The sequence below is a fragment of the Moschus berezovskii genome, chromosome 4 (genome assembly GCF_049115385.1).
Source record: "Moschus berezovskii isolate FMDL1 chromosome 4, NW_MosBer_1.0, whole genome shotgun sequence".
NCBI lineage: Eukaryota > Metazoa > Chordata > Mammalia > Artiodactyla > Moschidae > Moschus > Moschus berezovskii.
Window position 1 is genome coordinate 40092042 of NC_142463.1, and position 23005 is coordinate 40115046.

Sequence of the window (23005 nt, forward strand, 5' to 3'; positions counted from 1 at the left end):
TTAAGCCTGAACTAGAACTGAAAGGATGAAGGACAGTGAGCCAGGTGGAGAAAGGTAAGCACGCATTTCTTGGAAGGAAATAGCCAAGGTGCGAATGTCACTAATAGTGTGGTATGTTCAAGAAGTATGCTAGTTTTGTGCTCAGTCACTAAGTTGTGTCCAACTCTTTGAGATCCCATAAACTGTAGCCCACCAGGCTCCTCTGTTCATGGGATTTTCAAGCGAGAATACTAAAGTGGGTTGCCATTTCCTCCTCCAGGGGCTCTTCCTGACCCAGGGATTGAACCCGAGTCTCCTGCATCTCCTACCTTGGCAGGCAGATTCTTTACCACTAAGCCATCTGGGAAGCCCCTTCAGAAGTTACAAGCTGTTCTTTATTACTAGGGCCTGGGGTGTGAGGAGGGCAATGACAGGAGATGGACTAGAGAGGTGGATGCGTTGGACATTCAGGGGTCTTGTGACCTCTATTAATATGCTATTAACACATTAATGGACTGTCACCAGGGAACTTTATGCAGTGGAGAGTGACTGTAGTTGTAAGAGAGATAATCTGATCTGTCGGGTAGCTCATTCTGCAAAGGTGTGAAAGATCAATTTACAGGGTCAAGAATGGAGGTCAAGAGACACATTAGGAGGTTACTGCAATCGTCTTGATGGGACATGATGAGAGCTTAGACTAGAATAACCTTAAAAGTTTAGAATTGGAAAGAGCATATTAGATGGCTCAACTTCTATATTATACAAATAGAATAACTTAGGACAAAAGAGGGTGAGTGACCTCTCCAAGGTTACATAGAAATAAAGCTTGTTGGCAGCCAAATCAGGACCAAGGACCCTGGTCTTCTGATTTCCAGCCCAGTGACTTTTCCACTCATCTGTGCCAAGATCAGTCCCAGCATCCTGCTTGTTAGGTAATACCCTAAAGAAACTTGAAACTTACTTGGCCAGCATTTTTCCTGTCAATTTCTAGGAAGTGAGACCACTCCTTGCTGGATAGAGAGACCCTGTGTCAAGCCAGACTGTCTGGGAGGGATCTTTGCTGTTCATCTTCCTCCTCTCTGATGTCTCCCTCACCTTTGCCACCTTCTCCTCCTCCTCCAGAAAACCAACTGCCGTTTACAAAATTCTCTCCCTTTTAATAAGTCCAAGAAGTGTACACAAAGCTGAGCACCTTTTCCTGAGCTTGTTTCCTCAATACATTTCTCAACTAATGGCTATCTCATTGCTAAGCACTGGGACAATTTGGAGGACACATGGTTCAATAAAATCAAGATTGACTGTTTCCATCTGAACTCCTTCCTCATCTGTATACATACGACCATCTTACATAGCAGCGTATCTGTGCAAATACTGCTTGGTGTTTCTTTTTCATTAAACCATGTGTCCACATATTTTCATATATTTGTATTAGCTTTGTAGTATTTCTTATAGTGGAAACAGCAGGAAATTTAGAGTGAAGCCTAAGGCTTTGGGCAAGAAACTTACTTATCTCTGAACCTTGGTTTCCTCAACTAGAAAATACTGCCAACTTGAGAGTTTCTGGCACATGGTTCCTGTACAGAAAGCATCCATCCTGCCTTCCTGCCTTTTTGCTGGCTGTTTCTGGTTTGGGGCAATATACTATTTTCATAAACACCTAGATATAGTTACAAATGATACTCATAGCTTTAAGTCAAAGGTCATGCTTCTTTTTTTAATTCACTTCAATGATGAGAATATTGTTGAAGAAAGTACAATCTTGATAACTTGGGAAGGTAAGTGGAAGAAAGGAGAAAGAGAAGAGGGAACCATTTTAACTTGAAAACTAAATTAGCTAAGAAGTTTGCGGGTGTCTAAGTTGGTGATGGACAGGGAGGCCTGGCGTGCTGTGATTCATGGGGTCGCGGAGAGTCAGACACGACTGAGCGACTGAACTGAACTGAACTGAACTGAATCTCATTAATGCTGAAGTAGCCAGTATTGTATACCTGAAGATGGCAGTGTGATTGATGAAAACTCCCAGCCAAAGGGAGGACACAGATTCCATTTTAGATGCCCTTTGGCAGCTTCATGGAGGGTGGATTGGGAAGAGCAGAAGATTAGAGGCTGGTCTTCCAGTTAGGGGAGTCATCAGCTGAAGGGTGGTGGGTGCCTGAGCCTAGAGGAAGGATCAAACCCAGGTCTCCTGCATTGCACATGGGTTCTCTACCAGCTGAGCCACAAGGGAAGCCCAAGAATACTGGAGTGGGTAGCCTTTTCCTTCTCCAGAGGATCTTTCCAATCAAGAAATTGAACCAGGGTCCCCTGCATTGCAGGAGGATTCTTTACCAACTGAGCTATCAGGGAAACCCGCTAGAAGGAGGAGAGGGGTCAAATTTAAGAAGTGCTTTGGAAGCCAATTTAGTTTTCCAGTTAAACTGTTGCTCCTCTTAAAGGATGCCCATTTTCCCTTCCTTCCATTCTTTGTGTCTTCTAAGCGCATGGGGAGGTTGAGTGGCTGGGGTGGGAAAGTGGAGAAATTGTAAATTTGTGAGATAAACTCAGGTTCTTCTCTGTTGCCACCACAGAAGTTAAAGTATTTTTTAAAAGTGGGAGAGATTTGATTCACTCATTAAGCTTGTCTGTATCTATTGTGTTGACACTATCAACAACTTGACACTCAGTCCTGTTCTAGGCAATGGGGACATACAAGTGACCAGACCACACTTGCTGTTCCCAGGAAGGGTTTATATAAACAATTAAATGTATCAGTACTGAATATGTCTGATGATACTAAATGTAATAGGTAATAATCAAATGAGGGCGAGAGGACTGTGGTGGGCATGAGGTCAGAGAAGTAGTAGGGGCAGCAGAAAACTATGTAAGGATGTTGTAAAGACTCCTGTGTGTCCTTAGCAAGTAAAGGGAAGTCTTTGAAGGAGTTTGAGCAGGAGAGTGACGTAAACTGACTTAGGTCCTACAAGGATTCCTCCAGCTGCTGAGAGGGAGACTGAGAACAGATTGGGGAGGGTGGCTGAGAGTGGGAATAGGAAGACTAGCCGTGAGTATACTGGAAAAAAAATTCATGCAGAGATAATGGTCGCCTGAACCAGAGGGTAACAGTAAAGGTAGGTTTGGGATAGGTTTTGAAGGAGGTAGAAGCATGGGCTGATGGTTTGGAAATGGTTGTGAGAGACTGTAAAATCAAGGAGAATGTCATCATTTTTGCTGTGGGTAGTTGGGGGAAGGAATTGTTATTTCCTGTGGTGGAGGAGTCTTTTCCAGTGATGAACTGAACTGAACTGAACTGAGGGGGAGGAAGTGTTCTAGAATGGTATTGGAGGGAAATAAAGGTTGCAATTTTAGACATGTTGAGTTTGAATTCCTTTTAGATACTCAAGGGGAGATAGGGACGCTGAAGTTCAGAGAGTTATCTCAGCTGGAGTTAAGAGTGTGGCAGTCCTCAGTTCAGAAAAGACCATTTCAAGCTTGGGTGATGGAAGATCAGGCAGGCAGAGAGACAGAGTATGAGGAAGAGGCATGCGTGCTGAACTCCAGGGCTCTCAGTGACTAAAATCTTGAACTAGCCAAGGAGACTAAGAAAGCACAGCCAGAGAAGGAAAAGGAAAACCAAGAGAGAACAACGTCTAGAAGCTGAGCGAAAAAAGGTATTTCAAGGAGTGATAAGCTGTGTCAGATGCTGCTGCTAGGTCAATAATGTTGAAGACCTTGACTATTGAATTTAGTCATGGAGACCACTGACCTCGACAAGAGCTCTTTCAGAGGGATGTCAAGGCAAAGGCCTGATTGGGGTGCCAGTATGGGAACGGGGAAAGCAGGTGCAGACATCCTTGAGAGGAGTAGTCCTATAGAAAGGAGCACGAAAATGTGCAGGTAGCTGAACCTATAGAAAGGAGCACGAAAATGTGCAGGTAGCTGAACAGAGCCACAGAGAGTTTAAGGTGGGAGATATTGTAGCACTTTGGGGTATTGATGGGAATAATCCAATAGAGATAGGAGGAAATGGCAATAGAGCTGAGAAAAGAGACAATTGCCAGAGCAATACCCATGGATAGGTGAGAGGGACGAGGTTCGTGTGCTTGAGGTGATGGTTGTTGGACCTTAGAATAGAGTACAGAGGGTCCACTCCCGGCAATGAGAGAGGAGGCAGGGTCTATGGAGCAGACCAAGGAGGGGTAGTTTAATCAAACTTCTCTTCTTAAAGGCTAACCCCTGTCTTGTCCTTTCTGATTCATAAGCCATACCCTACTTCTGTCCCTGGCCATGTCCAGAGTTCTCACACAGGCATAATTTTACATATGAGTAATCTTTGGTCTGATGAGAAGGAACTGCAAGGTGCATGAAAAAGGGAGTGAGAGAAAGAGCTTCCAGCCAGAAATCTAAGCTAATGTCGGCACTACCTGGGTGGTTATTTTTTGTCTGCTTTCTTCGCTCCAGTGCCGACAACAGTACCTGGCAAGTAGTAGGTAAATCCGTAGGCCTCTTTCTAGAATAAATAAAGCAAAAAGAGAACTTATACTTCATAAACAACTGTCATGAATGAATAGTTTGTATACATGATCTTATTTAATATACTAGTTTTATAGATGAGGAGATGACATACCTAGGGCAAAGCCACACACAACTGGAAGGCAGCTGTCAGGACTGCGCCCAGTTCTGTGGATCTCCAAAGTCCAGGTCTTACCCCAACCCTACACTCTGCCCATCCAGCTACTTGGTGAACTTCTTCAAGTCACACAGCCATTAGCTCTTGGTTCTTTTTGCTTTAGATGGGGTTGGACTAGAAGCTGGAAAGGGCTCGTTCCAACTGAATGACTCCACTAGACAACCAACAGGCTCAAGGGACAGGCTTGATGCCTGCCCCGAGTTCACTGGCCTCTTCTATACATACCAGCTCTGCCAGCAGACCCCTTACCATTTTTTGCCAACTCTGACATAGCTTCAGCTCTCTCCATAAAACAGCTGGAGATTCTCTACTCTGTGTCTTGGGTTTATCACCCTTGTGGCAGGTTGTGAACAAGTTGAACCTTCCATCTTAGGCCCTGAGCCCCAGCCTTAACTCTCCAGCTCCACCACTTGCTCTCCTGTCACTAAACACATTACTTTCTGACATCCCCTGTCTTCACTATAAAATTCATCCCCTCCCCATTTTTTCTTATTCTTATAATTTTGAGGTAGCAGACTGAAATAAGGTAATGTTAAAAGGACTTTAAAGGAGTATGAGGACAGGATTGAGTCCACAGAGTAGCGAATGGTATGTTGAACCTCATTACTGCTCCAGATGCTGCAGCTGAGGACCCTCCCCTTGGGCCTGTCCTGCCCCTACCATTAGTCCCAAGAAGCCTCACTGATTTCAACTCCACTTATCTTGGTGGCATACCATTTAATCCATGATCTGTTGAGTTATTCCTCTTTGAAGCTATCACCTCCTCCAGAAGCCTTCCCAGCCTCAATTAGATACCCTTTCTTTTATTTTCAGCACAAGGCTTCAACAAACTTGGTGGAAAAGAGAGAAAGAGAGAAGGAGGTAAAGGGGAATGAAGGTGATGTTTATTACCCTCATGTTTCTCCCCCATAAACTGTAAAGTCCTGGTGAACAGGGATATTGTTGGTATCTCAACACCAAGGATATAAGACCTCTCTGCTCTCCACTTTCACGTTCTAGTTAAAGCACCGCCACAAATCCACCCGCTTTCCTCATTTCTCCTTAGGGAACCCGCTGGATTTCACAACTCTGTCCCAGAGACCCCTTGTCCAATAGATACCACTTGTTCAGTTACCATGTTCCCATTTAGTGCATCACAAATCAAGCTTTATGTTCATGTGAATTTGTGCCTCTGTACATTTTTTTATGTTTAACCATGAGCACCTCTATATTGCATTATTTGGTGTTAGGGGAGGCATTATAGTCACCGCAGCTTTTTCTGGAGGCTAGTGTTCTTTCCTAACTTCCATCAGCAGAAGGAATGGGAAACAAAGCTGAGACAAAACAAAAGCAAGAATGGGGGATTGAGTTTCACCCAAATTCTGAGTAGTAAGACGAAATCAAAACCCTCCTAAGAAGTCCCTAAGTTCTTTTTACCACTCTTTCCACAAACCTTCTTTTTTTTTTTTTTCAATCCATGGCCTTAGGCATAAAAGGAAAATGAAAAAAATATCAAAGCAATCTTAGAACATTGTGATAAAAAATCTGACCAGATTGCTATGTGTGCATGTCATATTACTCTGAACTTCCATTATTCTCAACAGGCAAATGTAGAGTGTAGCTTGGGGCTCCAAGATCCATCTGTGCCCTCCCAGCACCAGCCTAAGCTTAGGGGCTAAGTAGGCCTTTCATGGGCTTCGTATGTGGCTCAGGGGTAAGAAACCTGCCTGCCAATGCAGGAGATGTGGGTTTGATCCCTGGGTGGGGAAGATCCCTTTGAGAAGGAAATGACAGCCCACTCCAGTATTCTTGCCTGGAAACTCCCATGCACAGAGGAGCCTGGCAGGCTACAGTCCATGGAGTCACGAAAGAGTCGGACACAACTTAGAGACTAAACACCAACATCAGAGGAAAAGTCCAATACCCTAGAGCTTCTTAGAAAGTGCAAGGCTGCCCCACCATGAAAACCTCAGTAATCAGGAGGGTGCAGAAGTCACTCATTCTTCTTTGTAGTGACCCTCCATATTCTTAAAAATACTGTACCTGTATAGTCTTATCATTTCAAATGTGTGTCTAAATAGGAATAAAGTCTATTACACATGTAATTTTCCCTTAAATTACACTCGTGAGATACAAACCTGGGTAGTTCTGCTCCTTCTCCAAAGTGAAATGAAACCCTCCTGTTTCTGTGAAGCAAAGCCAATACCTTCCCATTTCTAAGTTGGATACAAGTAACTATTATGTGCTGCTCTGGAAACTATGACAGAGCATTATTCATCTGTTTGTTTTAATGGTTCATGGCCAAGGGGGGGGACTTAAAATTTGTTATTTAATTTTTTTAAAGCAAAAAAGTGGTGTGAGAAAGAGCAAGGGACTCTTTTGCTAAGGAAATAAATGTTAACAATGCTCAGTGTCCAGGTGTGGGCAATAGCATGTGTTACTTGACACAGGCACCTCGGAATTGCTCGTGCTCACAAAGGAATTCCCAGTAAGAGAAGGGCTATTACGGTGGGCTGAATTCTCAGCCTTGTAGGATGGAGTCTTCTCTGTGAGTCATCACCCCTCTGGGCTGACGTGCCTTGATTGGCTCACTTTGAAAGCTGATCTTAAAGGTCAAGTATGTTAACACGTTACCCTCTTTGATGCCCACTTTCAGATGGATCTTTAAAAACGGAGTGTGGTAGATAACATTGGGATCCCATATTTAACCTCTAATCTCTCCACCACAGCCAACCTGAGGCAAAGCATACTTTCAGTGGCCCCGATAGCTCTCCTTCCAAGACCACCTTCTCTCGTTCACTCCAGCCAGCGTTTTCCACGTCTCCACTTATATTTACCCTGATGCCTCTTCTCCAAGGGCCATCTCTTCCAAGGTATATGCAGTTAAAGCTGATATGACTTAAATTATTTTCTTTCCTCCTGGTTGGCAGTTAACCCAGGATGCCTCAAGGTTTAAAGTTGTCTCAGGAAAAGGAAGGAGGTGATTTTGGAGAGGCAGCAACTTTTTTAGAACATGTCAGATTATATTCTATTCTTCAAGTTTCTGTGTCTTTGAGCTTTTATCCATATTGGAGAATTCTGCATCCCTTACAACAATTCTTAATTTTATCTTGTATCCCCCTCTTTTAATGAAAAGATAGACCTGATTTTCCCCTTTAAGAGATCTGACTTTGCCTCCCTAGAGAGAACCCAGCCTCTGCAATGGGAAGCTTTGCATTCAGCCCCAAGCTTACTAGTGCCTTTCCTGGGAAGCAGCATGGGTGTGGATGTGCCGTGGCTGTGCTCTAACCACATTAGCTAAGACGTGGCCTGATTTACAGATTTAAAAAGGGGTACCTCCCGTCCACTTTTGGTCGTGATGATCTGTGCTGTGCCACTCTTATTCACTCAGTTGTGTCCGACTTTGCGACCCTATGGACTGTACCCCACCAGGCTCCTCTGCCCATGGGTATTCTCCAGACAAGAATACCAGAGTGGGTTGCCATGCCCTCCTCCAGGGGATCTTCCCAACCCAGGGGTCAAAACCAGATCTTCCACAGTGCAGGCAGATTCTTTACCATCTGAGCCATGAAGCCCCATGGACTGTAGCCTTCCAGGCTCCTCTGTCCATGGAATTGTCCAGACAAGAATACTGGAGTGGGTAATCTTTCCCTTCTCCAGGGGATCTTCCCAACCCCAGAATCAAACCCAGGTCTCCCGCATTTCAGGTGGATTCTTTACCATCTGAGCCACCAGGGAAGTGTGATGATCTTTGGGAAAACAAATACAGCTTACCAGTTATATTTGCATTGGTAAAGTGAAATTACTTGCCACATGAGAGAAGATAACCCACGCTTTGCTAAATGGAACATAATTAGGAATACTATATCTCTTTGGACTGTGAAGAAAGCTGATCACCAGAGAATTGATGCTTTTGAACTGTGGTGTTGGAGAAGACTCTTGAGAGTCCCTTGGACTGCAAGGAGATCCAACCAGTCCATTCTAAAGGAGATCAATCCTGGGTGTTCATTGGAAGGACTGATGCTGAAGCTGAAACTCCAATACTTTGGCCACCTCATGCGACGAGTTGACTCACTGGAAAAGAGTCTGATGCTGGGAAGGATTGGGGGCGGGAGGAGAAGGGGACGACAGAGAATGAGATGGCTGGATGGCATCACCGACTCGATGGACATGAGTTTGAGTGAACTCCTGGAGTTGGTGATGGACAGGGAAGCCTGGCGTGCTGTGATTCATGGGGTCACAAAGAGTCGGACACAACTGAGCGACTGAACTGAACTGAACTGAACATCTCTTTGAACTGTGTGATGGATTTCCTTCAGTCCAAGATTCAGGGCTCTGGGGACAGGCATCTTGATGGGATTTCATCTCCATGGCTCAAAATAGGACTCATAAGAGGTGCCAAGTGGGGTAAATTCAGAAGTATTGGATGATTTCACTCAAGGCAGTCAGTCCCTGCTGAGCCTGCCAAGCTGTGGGCTTGCAGAGCACTGTCTCTGGCATTCCAGTTGAAGAACCAAGAGAATCAGAACAAAGAAACCTGCTGGGACTGTGTAAATTGCCAGCACTTTGGGCCAGTGAGTTTGCTTAAAAACAATCCCAAAAATCTCTCCCCAGTTCTGAGGCTTAAAATTCCAACTATTGTTCCCTCTACCTTGTCCTTTGGGTATAAATGAGATTTTTTCATTTAAAAAATTGAGATAAAATTCACATAAAATTAACCATTTAAAAGTGAGCAATTCTACAGCAGCTAATATATATACAATGCTGTGCAACCACCATCTCCCATTCCAGAACATTTTTATCACAACAAAGTAAAACTCTACATCCAGTTATTCCCTATTCCTCCCTTCCTCCTGTTCCTGATAACCATCAATCTGCTTTTTATCTTTATGGATTTACTTATTCTGGAAATTTCATATAAATGGAATCATGTACTCTGTGGCCTTTCTCACCTGGCTAATTTCATTTATCATAATGGTTTGAAGATTCTTCCACAGTGTAGCATGTTTGGGTACTTCATGCCTTTTTCATGGCTGAATAATTTTCCACCGTATGTATCTACCACTTTTGTCCATCCATTCATCTATTGATGAGCATTTGAGGTTGTTTCTACTTTGAGGCTATTATGAATAGTGCTGCAATGAACTTTTGTGTACAAGTATTTGTTTGCAATTCTTTTGAGTGAGATTTTATAGTTAGCAAAGTGCCGTTAAGTCTATTCTCCCCCTAAGGAGAGACATGCATTTTAACTGGTCTTAATACCTCATGCTGCTGCTGCTACTGCTGAGTCACTTCAGTCATGTCCGACTCTGTGTGACCCCATAGACGGAAGCCCACCAGGCTCCCCCGTCCCTGGGATTCTCCAGGCAAGAACACTGGAGTGGGTTGCCATTTCCTTCTTAATACCTCATAGGGGAACATTTTAGGGCCTCACTCATCCGTAAGAATCTATTCAACTGACTAAGGCCTGCCATGCCTTACAGTTCTGCTGGTCAGTCTGTGCCCAGTGGAGCAGCAGGGAGGATAGCTCTCAGCAGCACCCTCACCCTCATTCAGCACTTATTGGCTGAGTTGGGTATTATGCACTGTCCCAGGCCCTGGAGTTGTGAAGCCAAGCCAGACATGGAACCTGCCTTAGAGTAGTGCTAAGGGGATCACTTAGCAGACAAACATAATATGAATTCAGAAGTCTGTGGGAGCGGTGTGGTAAAGGTGCTGGGTGGGCAGGAGTATGGGGTAGGCAGTGACTAACTTTGCTGGGAAGGAGGGGTTGGGGGCCCCTGATAATAAAGGCAGTCCCAAGGTGAGGAAGCAGATGGATGGCGCTCCAGGCCTCAGGAGGAGAATAGACCAACCCAGGGGGCAGCAAAGTGCGTTCCCTGTTTCGAGACGAGCAAGGTCGACAGCAGCATGGCTGATATCATCAGGTTCACAGGCTCATCAGGCTGGGAATGAGGTTGGAAAAGTGGGCAGGAACCAGGGAAGGGCTTTGTGTACTGCAGCCAGTAACTGTGGTGAGTCGGAAACTAGGATGAATTTTAGGCAGGAAATGACCTGCTCCAAGTCTGTGTTTTGAAAAGATCCCTTTGTAACTAGTAACTGATGAACCAGACTCCCAGCCCCTCCCTCCTGGTCTGCCTTCTCTGTCATCTCACCGGCCCTCAGCCAGCCATGGACTGAAGTGCAAGGTCAGGAAGATTGCCTTCTTCTTCACACAGGGACCGCTCATCAATTGCCCTGCCCTCCTTGTATACAACTTTCTACAGAGACAAAAGTGCTCATAGCAGCTAATAAAAATCAATCAATACTGAGCCGTTCCTAAGTAGGTCATTTCTCCTGAAAGTACTTGAATTTAGAAGTAGGCCAATCACAAATAAGTGAACTGTTCATGATGAGAGTTCAGCCACCCAGGGATAGGTCCAGAAGGCTTCTTATAAAGTTGTTTTAAGGAATAATTGAGGTCATCTGAAGGCCTTCCTAATACCCTCACACCATAGCATCTCCTGTTCATTTATATACAATAAGGTTCCCATCCCCGCACCTTCTTGTAAGACTTTTTTTTTAATGTTTTAATTAGAAGATAATTACTTTTGCTGATACCCACTGTAAAACAACTCAAATCGGTCACAATTATACCTATGTCCCCTCCTTCTGCGGCGGGGAGGGAGGCTCAACAGGAAGGGGATATGTGTTTAACTGTAAGTCTGTCTTTTTTCTTTTACTTTTTATTTTGAAATATTTATGTTTAAGAAAAGTTGCAAAGGTAGTGCAGAATGCCTATATTCCCTTATCCTCTGATGTTCATGTATTGCATCAGCATAGTACTATTATCAGAAGTAAGAAACCTCCATCGGTGTGCTACGACTTACCTTCCCAGGAGGCACAGTGGTAAAGAATCGCCTGCCGATGCAGAAAATGTAAAAGTTGCAGGCTCGATCCCTGGGTTGGGAAGATCCCCTGGAGAAGGAAATGGCAACTCACTCCAGCATTCTTGCCTGGGAAATTCTATGGACAGAGGAGCCTTGCCGGCTACAAGGGGTCTCAAAAGAGTCAGACATGACTGAGCATGTACAGGCATGCTGACTACTATGTATCGACTTCATTCAGATTTCCACAGTTTCTCCATACATATTAAGGGTTTCTTTTGAAATCATGTGTGTAAGACAACAGTTGTATTTGCTCTCTTTTCTCCCTTAAACTGAGGCACCCTTCAGAAACCCCGTCCCTGCCAGAAGCACTAAAGAGAGCACTAGCTGGCCTGTCTGGTGGCTTAGTGGGTAAAGAATCTGCCTGCCACGTGGGAGACCTGGGTTTGATCCCTGAATTGTGAAGCTCCCCTGGAGGAGGGTATGGCAACCCATTCCAATATTCTTGCCTGGAGAATCCCAGTGGACAGAGGAGCCTGCTGGGCTGCAGTCCATGGGGTCGCAAAGAGTCAGACACAACTGAGGGACTAAGCACACAGCAGGACTCTCATGGTCAAGACTTGGCACAACTCCATTTATTCGGCATCCTTTCAGTCCCCATACCTCACCCACCCACCCATCCTTTCTTTTCCTTTCCTGCTCCCCATTCTCAAAAAACTACATCTTGAGCTTCCCTGGCCCCATACTATACACTGCTCTGTTCTCATTTTTGGAGAACTCTTGAGAGCCTTATTCCAGACCCAAGAAGTTCACCCAGCAGTGTGTAACCATTGACTCCCACAGTCGCTCTCAAACTCCCATGGGCAGCATGTTCCCCATTCTTGGTCTGCGCTGCTTCTTGGGTGGATACTCCTACTGCTGCCACATTGGTTGCCATCACTCTCAACCCTGTGTGACCACCCCTCTTCAGCTCCTTGCTCTGGGGAAGGGGGAGACCCTGGAGGTGGGGGGCAAACTGTGTTTGCTTTTCCCTATCACCTAGCAGCGAATTTGGAAGGTTGTAGAAGCTGGCAACCCAGTAACTGAATTACCTTTAGAAGAATCATGAGTGCCCATCACAAAGCACTCCAGCATCTTGACATCACGGCGAGGTGGCCGGCGCATGTTGATGCCAGGTACTGTGATGGATGGCCAGAAGTCCATCTGCCCTCTCCTAGTGTTTCTTCTCCCTAGAATGCAGCCTTGGGCATGCTCACTGCAAGCACCCTTGCACTCTCACGGCCTTGCTTCTTCGTCTTTTTAATTTGCTAACCATGGAGGGCATCAGCGATGAAAGAAGTGTGAGTTGGAGAAAGGCATAAAGCTGATTAATGTTGGAGGAGCGTTTGTTCCCCTCCAGCCACGGCTGGCAGGAAAAATGGCAAGGATGAAAGGAGATTGTGACTTGACTTTTGAAAGAGAAACTTTTCGCCACCTGTGCCTGTGTGTGTGCGCAGTCGCTCAGTTGTGTCTGACTCTTTGTGACCCTTTGGACTGTAGCCCGCCAGGCTCCTCTGTCCAGCAGACACCAAAACATCTTGGTGTAGAGAGCCCCTGTAAGCAGTGGCAAAACTCCTATACGCAACTATGTGGAAGAAAGTTGCATACCAAGGTTACAAGCACAGGTTTGGGGGCAAATCTAGTTCTGCTTACTGTGTCACAGTGGACAAGTTCTTTTGCTCTTTCTGACTCTACAGTTTTCTCATCTGTAAAATGGGAACATTTACATCTTCACCTTCTGTATAAGGCTGTTGTCAACATTAAATGATTTAATATTGATTTTATATGTAAATGAAATTTAACAGTGCCTGGAACAGAGTAAAGACTCATTATAAATCCTCTTATTTATTATTAGGCTGATTTACTTGAAAGTAGGATTGAAAAGCAGAGCGTTATTATAGCCTGGTAGTCAAGCTTGAGCTTGAATTTTGTAATTAAATCCTAGCTCCTCCACTTACTGGCCTTGTGAGTCTGAGCCAGTTACTTAACTTCTCTGAACTTGAGTCTCTCACTCAGATAAATAAGGATAATAACGCCACAAGGGGCTACTCTGAAGAAAGCACTTATCATAGTACTCAGCACAGAGAGTGGCAGACACTTAATACGTGTTTGTTTTTCTAGTGCTGTGGTTCTTGACCACAGTCAAATCACCTGAGAGCTTTTTAAAACGCATGAATACCTAAGCTGCATCCCCAGAGACTATGATTTAATAGGTCCAAGGTGGGGTTTGGACATTGGAATTTTTGAAAGCTTCTTAAGGAGATGGTATAAACAGCCAGGACTCATAACTACTCCCTTGCAGATGATGTTGCATACTAGTTTTGTTTGTTTGCTTTGTTTTTTGTATCTGTCCCCAAGAGACTGGACTGGTCAGAGTATCAAGAATTCTGGGCACAATAAAAAATGTAATTCACCTGCAGATCTAAAGCCCTCGATAAGAAATAGGCAGCCAAAGAACTGCATTCCATTTTATTCTGAAAAACAGTATTCAAAGGGTCTTTTCAGAATCTCAAATTGGAAAGGTGGTAAGAAGTTTAGCCTAAGCCTCACACATAAAATATGGGAACTCCCAGTAGGTCAGGGATTTATATCTGGGGGTAATTCCAGGGTTTTGTCCTCCCAAGAGATATAAATTGAGGCCTTGAGAGTTTAATGTGGGGGAGGAAGAAGTGTTCTCATAATGACACCTTAAAAATCCAGGACTCTGCTAATGCCTAGGGATAGAATAGCATCATCTATAATAGCAGGGGGGTGATGGTGTGGGGGTACTTTCTGGCCTCAGGACTTCAGTTTTCAAGATCCAAGGCTGGGTCATCAAGAAACTTCTTTCTCCCCATAGGTTTATGGTATTAGTTACTCAATAAAAGTGGGGTTAATTTTACAACCCAAGTAAAATTTAAGCCAAAAAGGCTTCAACATTACTCTAGGATTTATGAAAGTAAACATGTGGAGTGCTTGCAGGATTTTGCAACATTAAAATTTCAATGTCTTTATGTCAGGTGTATGATATATTCATTTGTGTGTGTACTTAAAGGTTACGTTTTTAAGAGCTTTGCACTGCAAACTATTTGGGGGACTGAACTGGAGATACTGCTTCCATCTCCACCTTTAACTTTACTGTTTTAGTGAATAGGGAGTAGAAAGCAGCTGAAAATGAGTGTCTTTTAAGGATCACCTCTATCAGATTTTTTTCACATCATTTCCTATTCTACTGGGCTTCTAGACTCCCTCCCTGAACCCTCAGGTGTGGATGTCCAGGGCCAGAGCTATGAACACAGTTGATTTTACAAAGCAGAAGCTTAGCAAATAATAATCTTTTAAATATCTTCTTTGATACCTGCTAGTGTTAGTCATTCAGTCATGTCTGACTCTTAGCAACCCCATGGACAACTGGAGCCCGCCAGGCTCCTCTATCCATGGAATTCTCCAGGCAAGAATACTGGAGTGGGTAGCCATTCCTTTCTCCAAGGGATCTTCCCAACCTAGGATCAAACCTGGGTCTCCTGCATTCTAGGCAGATTCTAAGTTACTAGGGAAGCCCTCTCGGTAACTGTAAGGGCTTTAATAATAATTATATGTTACCTTTGTGTCAGTTCAGTTCAGTTCAGTCGCTCAGTCGTGTCCGACTCTCTGCGACCCCATGAATCACAGCACGCCAGGCCTCCCTGTCCATCACCAACTCCCGGAGTACACTCAAACTCATGTCCACAGAGTCGGTGATGCCATCCAGCCATCTCATTCTCCATCGTCCCCTTCTCCTCCCGCCCCCAACCTTTCCCAGCATCAGAGTCTTTTCCAGTGAGTCAACTCGTCGCATGAGGTGGCCAAAGTATTGCAGTTTCAGCTTTAGCATCAGTCCCTCCAATGAACATCCAGGATTGATCTCCTTTAGAATGGACTGGTTGGATCTCCTTGCAGTATAAGGGACTCTCAAGAGTCTTCTCCAACACCACAGTTCAAAAGCATCGATTCTTCGGCGATCAGCTTTCTTCACAGTCCAACTCTCACATCCATACATGACCATGGGAAAAACCATAGCCTTGACTAGACGGACTTGGTTGGCAAAGTAATGTCTCTGCTTTTTAAAATACTATCAAGGTTGGTCATAACTTTCCTTCCAAGGAGCAAGCGTCTTTTAATTTCATGGCTGCAATTAGCATCTGCAGTGATTTTGGAGCCCCCCAAAATAAAGTCTGACACTGTTTCCACTGTTTTTCCATCTATTTCCCATGAAGTGATGGGACCAGATGCCATGATCTTTGTTTTCTGAATGTTGAGCTTCAAGCCAACCTTTTCACTCTCCTCTTTCACTTTCATCAAGAGGCTTTTGAGTTCCTCTTCACTTTCTGCCATAAGGGTAGTGTCATCTGCATATCTAAGGTTATTGATATTTCTCCCGGCAATCTTGATTCCAGCTTGTGCTTCTTCCAGCCCAGCGTTCCTCATGATGTACTCTGCATATAAGTTAAATAAGCAGGGTGACAATATACAACCTTGACGTACACCTTTTCCTATTTGGAACCTTTGTGTAGCACTTTTTAAAAGCTTTTACACAGTTTGATAGGATCCTCATGACTTTGGTTCAGCAGTAAAGAATCCACCTGCCAATGCAGGAGACACAGGTTCTATCTCTGGGTCAGAAAGATCCCCTGGAGAAGAAAATGGCAAACCATTCCAGTATTCTTGCCTGGGAAATACCATGCACAGAGGAATCTGGCAGTCTGTCTACGGGGATGCAAAGGAACATGGCTTAGGGACTAAACAACAAACAGCAACATGATTTTGACCTATAGGGTTGGGAGGTCAATTATCATCTTCATCTTATAGATAAGAAAACCATAGCTCAGAGGATTTGAGAGGTTGCCTAAGGATAAGAAAGTGAAAGTGTTAGTCGCTCAATGATGTCCGACTCTTTGCAACCCCATAGACTGTAGCTCGCCAGGCTCCTCTGTGCATGGTATTTCCCAGGCAAGAATACTAAGTGGGTTGCCATTTCCTCCTCCAGGGGATCTTCCCAACTCAGGGATTGAACCTAGGTCTCCTGTACTGCAGGCAGATTCTTTACTGTCATAGCCACAAGGGAATCACACCTAAGGATAAGCAAATGTTAAATCCAGCAGGAGAATTTGTTCTCCTGACTTTTGCTCTAAAGTATTTTAACTTAGAAGAAACCAAAGAGGGAAAAAAAATGATACTTCTTTCAGGCAAGAAGTTGATTCCAGCCAGGTTAACAGAGGAGGAGCATCCAGGGCAGAAGTCAGACCATAAGCCTGGCAGATGGCCTTCTGCTTGGCTGTAGTTTGCCTTTCAGAACCATATTGATATCTTGTACTCTGGTGTCTTATGTTTATCACAGGCCCAAGTGGGAGATTTTGGCCTCTGTCCTTTCAAGCTGAGCCTGCCATCTTGGGTCCTAATCTCCAGCCTTGGATCTCCAGCCATTTGCTCCACAGTCACTAATCACACCACTTTCTGGTATCCCCTTCTTCAGAATGGGGCTTCCCTCATAGCTGAGTTGGTAAAGAATCTGCCTGTGATGCAGGACCCTGGTTCAATTCCTGGGTCAGGAAGATCCGCTGGAGAAGGGATAGGCTACCCACTCCAGTATTCTTAGGCTTCCCTTGTGGCTCAACTAAAGAATCTGCCTGCAATGCAAGAGACCTGGGTTTGATCCCTGGGTTGGGAAGATCCCCTGGAGAAGGGAAAGGCTACCCACTCCAGTATTCTGGCCTGGAGAATTCCATGGACTAAGTCCATGGGGTCGAAAATAGTCAGACACGACTGAGTGACTTTCTCTTTATCTTCAGAATAAAATCTGTGCCCTCCCTTTTATTATTATAACTTGAGGCAACAAAAAAATTTTTTTAAGATTTTGTTTTATTTTAGCAACTTATGAAAGCAAGTATCCATTGACATTTTCTCTGGATTTCCTGGGACTTAGTGACTGATCTAAGATTGCCAGTCCACGGTTTGCCATGGACACTCTCTGCAGGGTGGGGGTGATGGGTCTCAAGCAGGAGCCATGTAACTGGACTGCCCTCTGCTTTCCTTCCCGCGGCACCCAGCTTCTCACCCCTTGGATCTTCCTAATTGACATATCAGTCCAAGCAGGTCTTGGGGTAATGTGCCAACCCCTTTGTAGCAAATGAAACAGAAATAATCTGTGCTTAAAAAACAAAAAACTGTAGAACATGTGCCCAGATTTCCAACTCATTTCCTCTTTTACTCTTACAACTACATCATCCTCCAGCCCACCACCAGCTGCGAAAATAAAAGTGTTTTCTCCCACATTTAAGGATGATTTTGTGCTTCAGGATGATATTTCTAGAGGTGAAGGAAACTTGACCAATGTGACCAACAGATGTTTTAAGCGATGAATGGAACTGAGGAGGAAGCCAGATTCCTTAACCCAGTCTTTAGGATACTGTGCCCGACTGCGCCCCCTAGTGACCGTTTGGGGCATCGCGCAGTCAGCGCCAACTGCGTGTGTGTCCTGCTCCAGCTTATGTCTATGTTCTGTTTTCAGAGATGAGTACGAAGAAGATGGATTCTGTCAGCCGTACAGAGGGATTGCCTGTGCAAGATTTATTGGCAACCGCACTGTCTACATGGAGTCTTTGCACATGCAAGGGGAAATAGAAAATCAGATCACAGGTTGGTAGCAATGAAATTATATTTATACTTTGCATAACAGTTTTTCTCCCCAGAAGTTTTATTGAGCCCTTCTCTTGACAAAGGATTAGTCAAGGCATAGGGGTTAGGAACGGGGCCGTAAAGAAGCCAGAGAGATAATCTCTGCTCTGAAATTTACATTAGAATAATTTATTAAAGGTTGCCCTTAGACGAAAAGGAGGCTTTGAGAAGTCTCACTTTCATTCAAACACTCAATAAATATTATTGAGTGCTTTTGGCATACCAGGACCTGGGTTGGGCACGGACGATGTGATGGTGTAGGGAATAAGCCAGGTATGTCTCTGCCCTCACAGAGCTTACTGTTTGCAAATAACATTGTGTCGACCGAAAGCGGATGAATTTAGAGTTAGAATTCTGGATACTAATCCCAATTTGCCATTAGTGGAACTTCGGAGAAAATCTTAGTCTCCATGGAAATCTCTTTCTTCATCTGTGATATGAGGAAGCGAGATGATCGTGGGTCTCTTCCTGCTCTAGCTTTCTCTCTTTACCCTTCACTTTTCTGAATTGAAAGGATCTTTTTAACGGAAATCTAATACTGAAGCACTACCTAGCACCTCCGAGGTGGGTAGTGTTGGCCACTGTGCACGGTTTTGTACACATCGTTCGGATGGTTACAGCAGCCTGTGTCTCTCCCATCAGTGTAGTTATTATGCCTCGGTGCCCTGGACATTAAATACATTACAGTGGCTCTTCTGAAATTCTAATAAGGTTTCCAAAGTTAGCACTGAAAATATAAGACACCCCATTGCATCTGATATATTTTAGTATATGTCCCAAGTGTTGACCTGAAATTAAGATGCCCTGTAATTTAGCTGGCAACCCTATGATTTAAGAGAGGCAAGAACAAACCCAAGACACATAGAATAGCCCAGAAACTATATCCCAAGAGGAATTTGAGGGAACCAAGAGGGGCCAGTGAAATTATTTAACCTGAAGAAGCAACTATAGGAAGATGTATTTGCCAGTTGCTAAATCTCTCAGGCTTTCAAGAGGAAAGTCTGTGAAATTCCAGAGAAGCAAGACTAGTAGGGAGAAGCTATAAAAGATACATTTCAACTTAATAAAAAAATCACTTGAACATACTTTTTACTAAGTATTCACAAAAATAAATGGAAGTTTTGATATAAATATATAAATATTTGGTCACCCATTTATAATAATCCTCTCTCGGACATTTTCAATGGACATCAGCTTACTGGAAAGTGTTACAGTTTTTTCTTTTTTAAAAAAAAAATCCATTTAACTTTGATTAACCCAGCATTTCCCAAACTTGTTTAGCTATGGAACCCCAGTTTCTCAGACACTTTTAACATTCTACGTAATTAATGTTCTGAGGAACATGCTTTGGGAAACAGCGTACCAACAACTTCACAGGCTGCCTTGTGAGTATAAGCTCCTTGTCAGTAGAAGTGTGCAAAGGCTGGTATGGGGATAAGAGATTAGGCAAAACAACCACTAATATTCCACAATATACATTGAACAACTGAGTTGTGCTCTTTGAGAACTTTCAAATGAGTTGCCTCATTTTCAGAAGATGGGATCAAAAGTCTTCAAATTATAAGGAAATTAAACCAGTTACCCAAGGTCAGCCAACAACTGAGAGGCAAGACACAGAACTAAATAAATCCTGTGATTGGGCTCAGCCACTGTATAAAGCAAGTTCTGCCCTGCAGCTGTCAAATGTTTTAGAAGCCTCGCAAAACTAATAAAAAGTACCGGATGAAACACAAAGTTCTGTTGCTTTGTAGTAAAAATGAAAAATATATTGTACTTTAACCTAATTAATTCTTTTTATTAGGAAACGGTACATATGTAACTTAATCCTATTTTTTTAAACTTTGTAGTCACAATTATTTTTCTCAAGCCAGTGAAAGTAAGCTGCTTAGACATGAAATGAATCTGCTTCTCTTGGCCTTGTCTGTTTGAGTACAGCAGATTCCTTCCAGTGTGTGTTTACATCTGATATCTGTTGACTGGATAACCAGGGGAGATAAACCCTGCCTCTGGGAGTTAATAATTGTGTCTGTTTTCCAGCCGCCTTCACCATGATCGGCACCTCCAGTCACTTATCTGATAAGTGTTCTCAGTTCGCCATCCCTTCCCTGTGCCACTACGCCTTCCCATACTGTGATGAAACCTCGTCCGTCCCAAAGCCCCGGGACTTGTGTCGCGATGAATGTGAAATCCTGGAAAATGTCCTGTGCCAAACAGAGTACATTTTTGCGAGATCAAATCCCATGATACTGATGAGGCTGAAACTGCCAAACTGTGAAGATCTCCCCCAGCCCGAGAGTCCCGAAGCTGCAAACTGTATCCGGATTGGAATTCCCATGGCGGATCCCATCAATAAAAGTAGGTGGTAGCCCTTGACCTTCTGTGCTGCCTCAGGGGCCAGCAGCCCAGGAAAACTGGACCTTGATCTTCAGTAATTATTTGTGTTGGTGGTCAGATTACTTCCCAGTGGTCCAGATACCATGTGGGGGCTGAGCTTCCAGTGGGTAAGATGCAGTGCCATTCTTCGAAGTGTTACATGAAGATGATAATTTAAAAATGTGGCTGCTGGTTCCTTAATGACTTAAAAATAGAATTACTGTATGTCCCAGTAATGCCTCTGCTGGATATATGCCCAAAATAATTGAAAACGGGTGTTCAAAAAAAAACTTGTACAGAAAGGTTCATAACAGCTCTATTCACCATAGCTAAAAGGTGGAAACAACCCGAAAGTCCATCAGTGGGTAAGTAGATGAATACATTGTGGCATATCCATGTAACGAAATATTGCAGGCTGTATACTAAGTCACTTCAGTCGTATCTGACTCTGTGGACTGTAGACCGCGAGGCTTCTCTGTCTGTGGGATTCTCCAGGCAAGAATACTGGAGTGGTTTTCTATGCCCTCCTCCAAGGGATCTTCCCCAAGGAAATATTGTTTATCCATTAAAAAAAAAAATCCTGTTACATGCTACAATATGGCTGAACCTTAAAAAGACTGTTATAGAAAGAAGTCAGACACCATCGTATGAGTTCATTTATATACAATATCCAGAGTGGACACTTCCGTGGAGATAGAAAGCAGATTGCCAGGTGTAGGGACTAGGGCAGAGTGTGGAGTGACTGCTTAATGAACAGGGTTTCCTTTGGGGATGATGTATGTGTTCTAGGATGAGATGGTAGTTAAGGTTGCACAGTATTTTGAATGTTCTAAATATTAATGGTAAATTGCGTTATATTGTATTATACCACTGTCTATCTATCTATCTGTATATATGGGAGTTTACCTCCATCCTCTCACTGCCAACAAACAAAAGACTGTTTTCTGTGCATTTCCCATCCATCTATATTACACTTTACTGGTAATGTTTTCGTTTCCTTTTGGTAGTTAACTCATTGGTTAAATAAGTTAGTGTACCTAAAATGCTTAGAACTATGCTTAACATGTAATAGCAATACCATCATTATTTCTATTATTACTCTCATCTTATCATTACCCCTCCGGATTTCAGTTTATTTCAGCTTAATTGATTTTTGCCATGATTTCAAGCATCAGCTCCTGGAAGGAGGATTTAATAAGACCTGCTTCTTGAAGATGTCCAGTGTATCAGCACAGCGATGGCCAAACGCCTGTCGGAAACCCCTAGTGCACTGCTGCTAAGGAACATCTTCTGAGGACTACATTCTTTATCCCATGACCTATCCATCTATCTCATGTCTAAGGTCACCAAGCAGAATTGGAAAGAACAGTCCCTGCACCATCCACTAGGCAATTGCTCCTGTGCCCCTGGATCCTGTGCCCTAGTTCTGATTTTTTTCTGTGTTTCATATCAAAAATAATTGTGGAGATTGGTTTACTTCCTCAAGCATAAGCTGTTAATCCTCCCAGCAGTGTCACGGCAAGGTCTGCCCTGTGTCCCAGCCCAGCATGCGGGAGACTGCCATGTGGCCCCGACCAGCGGGGAAGCCTCGGCCGTGAGGGTAACTTCATGTCTTCCCTCCAGAAACTGCTGGCCAGGAGCTCCAGCATTGTCTCTCTTTCTCACAGTTGGGGCTCTTCTTTCATGTATTTCAGATCACAAGTGCTATAACAGCACGGGCGTGGACTACCGGGGCACCGTCAGTGTGACCAAATCAGGGCGCCAGTGCCAGCCCTGGAATTCCCAGTATCCCCACACGCACACCTTCACCGCCCTCCGCTTCCCGGAACTGAATGGAGGACATTCCTACTGCCGCAACCCGGGGAATCAGAAGGAAGCGCCCTGGTGCTTCACCTTGGATGAAAACTATAAGTTTGACCTGTGCGACATCCCAGCATGTGGTAAATACTATCACTGCCTTTCACGGCTTCAGTCACTTTGAAACAGTGGTCCCCAACATTTTTGGCACCAGGGACCAGTTTTGTGGAAGCCAGTTTTTTCCACAGTCCGGGCAATGGGGGGATGGTTTCAGGGTGATTCAGGGGCATCACATTTATTGTGCACTTTATTTCTATTCTTATTACATTAGCTTCTCCTCAGAGCATCAGGCATTAGATCCCAGAGCTTGGAGACCCCTGCTTTAAAAGATCCCAGCTCTATGTCCCTTCCCTTAGGAGAATCATATAAGGGGGCAAAGGAGGTTGATAACGTTTCTTTGATCTCTAACTCTGTTTCTAGGATAGATAAACTTTGCTGTCTGAGCAGAAAATACCTTTTTGGGTACCAAAGCATACTGTCAAGGAGGAAACTGCTTTTATTCCTGCTGCCATTGTGTTCGTGGGTATACCAGGCACTATCTCTCTGGAAGTAC

At 44.1% G+C, this 23005-nt stretch overlaps 1 protein-coding gene across 1 annotated transcript in view; it reads left to right on the forward strand.

Annotated features, from left to right (window-relative positions):
- Positions 1–23005, forward strand: part of ROR1 (ROR family WNT receptor 1) — a 490488-nt gene that overhangs the window by 430190 nt on the left and 37293 nt on the right. The window contains exons 5-7 of the mRNA XM_055402835.2: positions 18056–18183; positions 20260–20577; positions 22290–22535. Coding sequence (XP_055258810.2) covers positions 18056–18183; positions 20260–20577; positions 22290–22535 — 692 coding nt within the window. The remainder of the gene's footprint in view (positions 1–18055; positions 18184–20259; positions 20578–22289; positions 22536–23005) is intronic.